General features: G+C 37.9%; 1 protein-coding gene across 1 annotated transcript in view; it reads left to right on the forward strand.

Annotated features, from left to right (window-relative positions):
• The window catches only part of COG3 (component of oligomeric golgi complex 3), an 85,742-nt gene that overhangs the window by 24,577 nt on the left and 58,935 nt on the right, over positions 1-2,230 (forward strand). Inside the window, exons 6-7 of the mRNA XM_006757185.2 lie at positions 972-1,064; positions 1,901-2,026. Coding sequence (XP_006757248.1) covers positions 972-1,064; positions 1,901-2,026 — 219 coding nt within the window. The remainder of the gene's footprint in view (positions 1-971; positions 1,065-1,900; positions 2,027-2,230) is intronic.

Genomic DNA, 2,230 nt, shown 5'->3' on the forward strand with positions numbered 1-2,230 from the left:
ACCAGGGGGCGCCCGGCTGGCCAACTGCCCGGGGCCCCTCCCCCTGGCTGCCTCCACCCCCAGTTCCTCCCCACCCCGATTGGGGGCAGGCCCAGCTGGCCAACCACCCACGGCCCCTCCCTCTACTGGCTCAGCTCTATCAGTCGGGGCTGGGCCAGCTGGAAACCACTTGTGCATGAATTCATGCACCAGGCCTCTAGTTTTAATATAACATTGTACAGTGGCATAATAGAAACTATTTGCCAATTCATCAAGAGCCTCATTAAAACTCACTAAGAATAAACTAAATTAAATCAATATTCTTTTTGTTTTTGTTTTGTTAATTTTCACCTGAAGTGAGAGCTAAGGAGAAAGGGAGGGAAACATCAATATGAGAAAGACACATTGATTGGTTGCCTGCCACACCCATGAGCACAACCAGGGCCGGAAATTGAACCTGCAACCCAAGTATGTGCCCTTGACCAGGAATCGAACTCATGACCTTTTGGTGCGAGGGCTGACTCTCTAACGACTGAGCACAGTGGTCAGGGCAGTATTCTTTTTTAGATGTTCTTTATTGTTACACGTGGGCTACATTTGAGGATATTTTGGTCACTCAGAATGTAAAGACATTGTGCCCGGCTGGTATGGCTCAGTGGTTGGATGTTGATCTGTGAATCAGAAGGTCATAGTTTGATTCCTGGTCAGGGCACATGCCCAGGTTGCAGGCTTGATCCCTGTTGTGGGCATACAGGAGGGAGCTGATCAATGATTCTCTGTCATCATTGATGTTTCTCTCTCTCCCTCTCCCTTCCTCCCTCTTCCTTCCTCTCTTAAATCAATAAAATTATACTAAAAAAAAAAAAGTAAAGACATTAGTATAACTGTGTTATATACTAAAGGGAGATATGCTAATTCTAATACATAATTTTTAAATTAATTTTTGCCTACATATATTTTTATTAATTAAGGTCTTTTCTTTTTCCTTAAAGAAATTGAATTCTCCTACATTGTCTGTGAATAGTGAAGGATTTATACCTATGCTGGCCAAGTTAGATGACTGTATAACATATATCTCATGTCATGTAAGTTATGCTATTTCTGTGTTTTTTTAAGAAACCTTAGCAACCCTATAAATTTGCTTCTTAGGCTATAAAGTAATTATTTCTTCTGAAGGGAAAAAATATCACTAATGTTCTTGAAGAAAAACTGTGGTAAATTCTTAGTCATTATTGAGGGTGATGTAAGAAGTACATTCAGCTGCTGAGGCAGCCCTTGGAGTGATGGCGAACCTTTTGAGCTCGGCGTGTCAGCATTTTGAAAAACCCTAACTTAACTCTGGTGCCGTGTCACACATAGAAATTTTTTGATATTTGCAACCACAGTAAAACAAAGTTTTATATTTTTGATATTTATTTTATATATTTAAATGCCATTTAACAAAGAAAAATCAACCAAAAAGATGAGTTCGCGTGTCAAAGGTTCGCCATCACTGGATAGAATAAGGTTCTGACTGACAGCTTTATCCCATCTGAAAGAATGAACAATTTTCAGGCTCGTGAATTTCTGTTGTGCTAGATATTATTCCCCAAGGATTTATTTATAGCTGTATTTATTTCTCCCAACTCATATTCTTTTTCTAGTTGAGTCTGACATATTAGCCTTGAAGTCTATGGAGTACTGAAAATATATTTTGCTAAAAACTACTAATATTTATTGAGCCCCTATTTGTGCCAGGCACAGGGGACTTGGCAGTGACCAAGACAGTCACAGTATTTGTCTTCATGAAACTTTTAATTTGCATAAGTTCTTTTTTAGAGTTTCATATATAGCTTTACATAAAGGACGTTTTGGTTTTCATTGAAAGTTTGCTTTGTCAACATTTGTTTCCTCTTTGTAAATCTTTTCTTTTTATTTACAGCCAAATTTTAAAGATTATCCCGTATATTTACTGAAGTTTAGGCAATGTCTTTCTAAAGCTTTGCACCTCATGAAGACATACACTGTGAACACACTACAGAACCTCACAAGTCAGTTATTAAAAAGGGTGAGTTAACTGGTGAGGTTTTTGGTTTGTTTTTGATTCATTTATCTTCTATAATCTTAGTCTGAGAGTAGTACTTAGTAAATCCAAAACATTGTTTACTGTTTGTTAAATAAGAATATGCATTGAAGTTTTTTTTTAAAATATATATTTTTACTGATTCCAGAGAGGAAGGGAGAGGGAGAGAGACAAAGAAACATCAGTGAT

This window comes from Myotis davidii, unplaced genomic scaffold, assembly GCF_000327345.1.
Source record: "Myotis davidii unplaced genomic scaffold, ASM32734v1 scaffold533, whole genome shotgun sequence".
Taxonomy (NCBI): Eukaryota; Metazoa; Chordata; class Mammalia; order Chiroptera; family Vespertilionidae; genus Myotis; species Myotis davidii.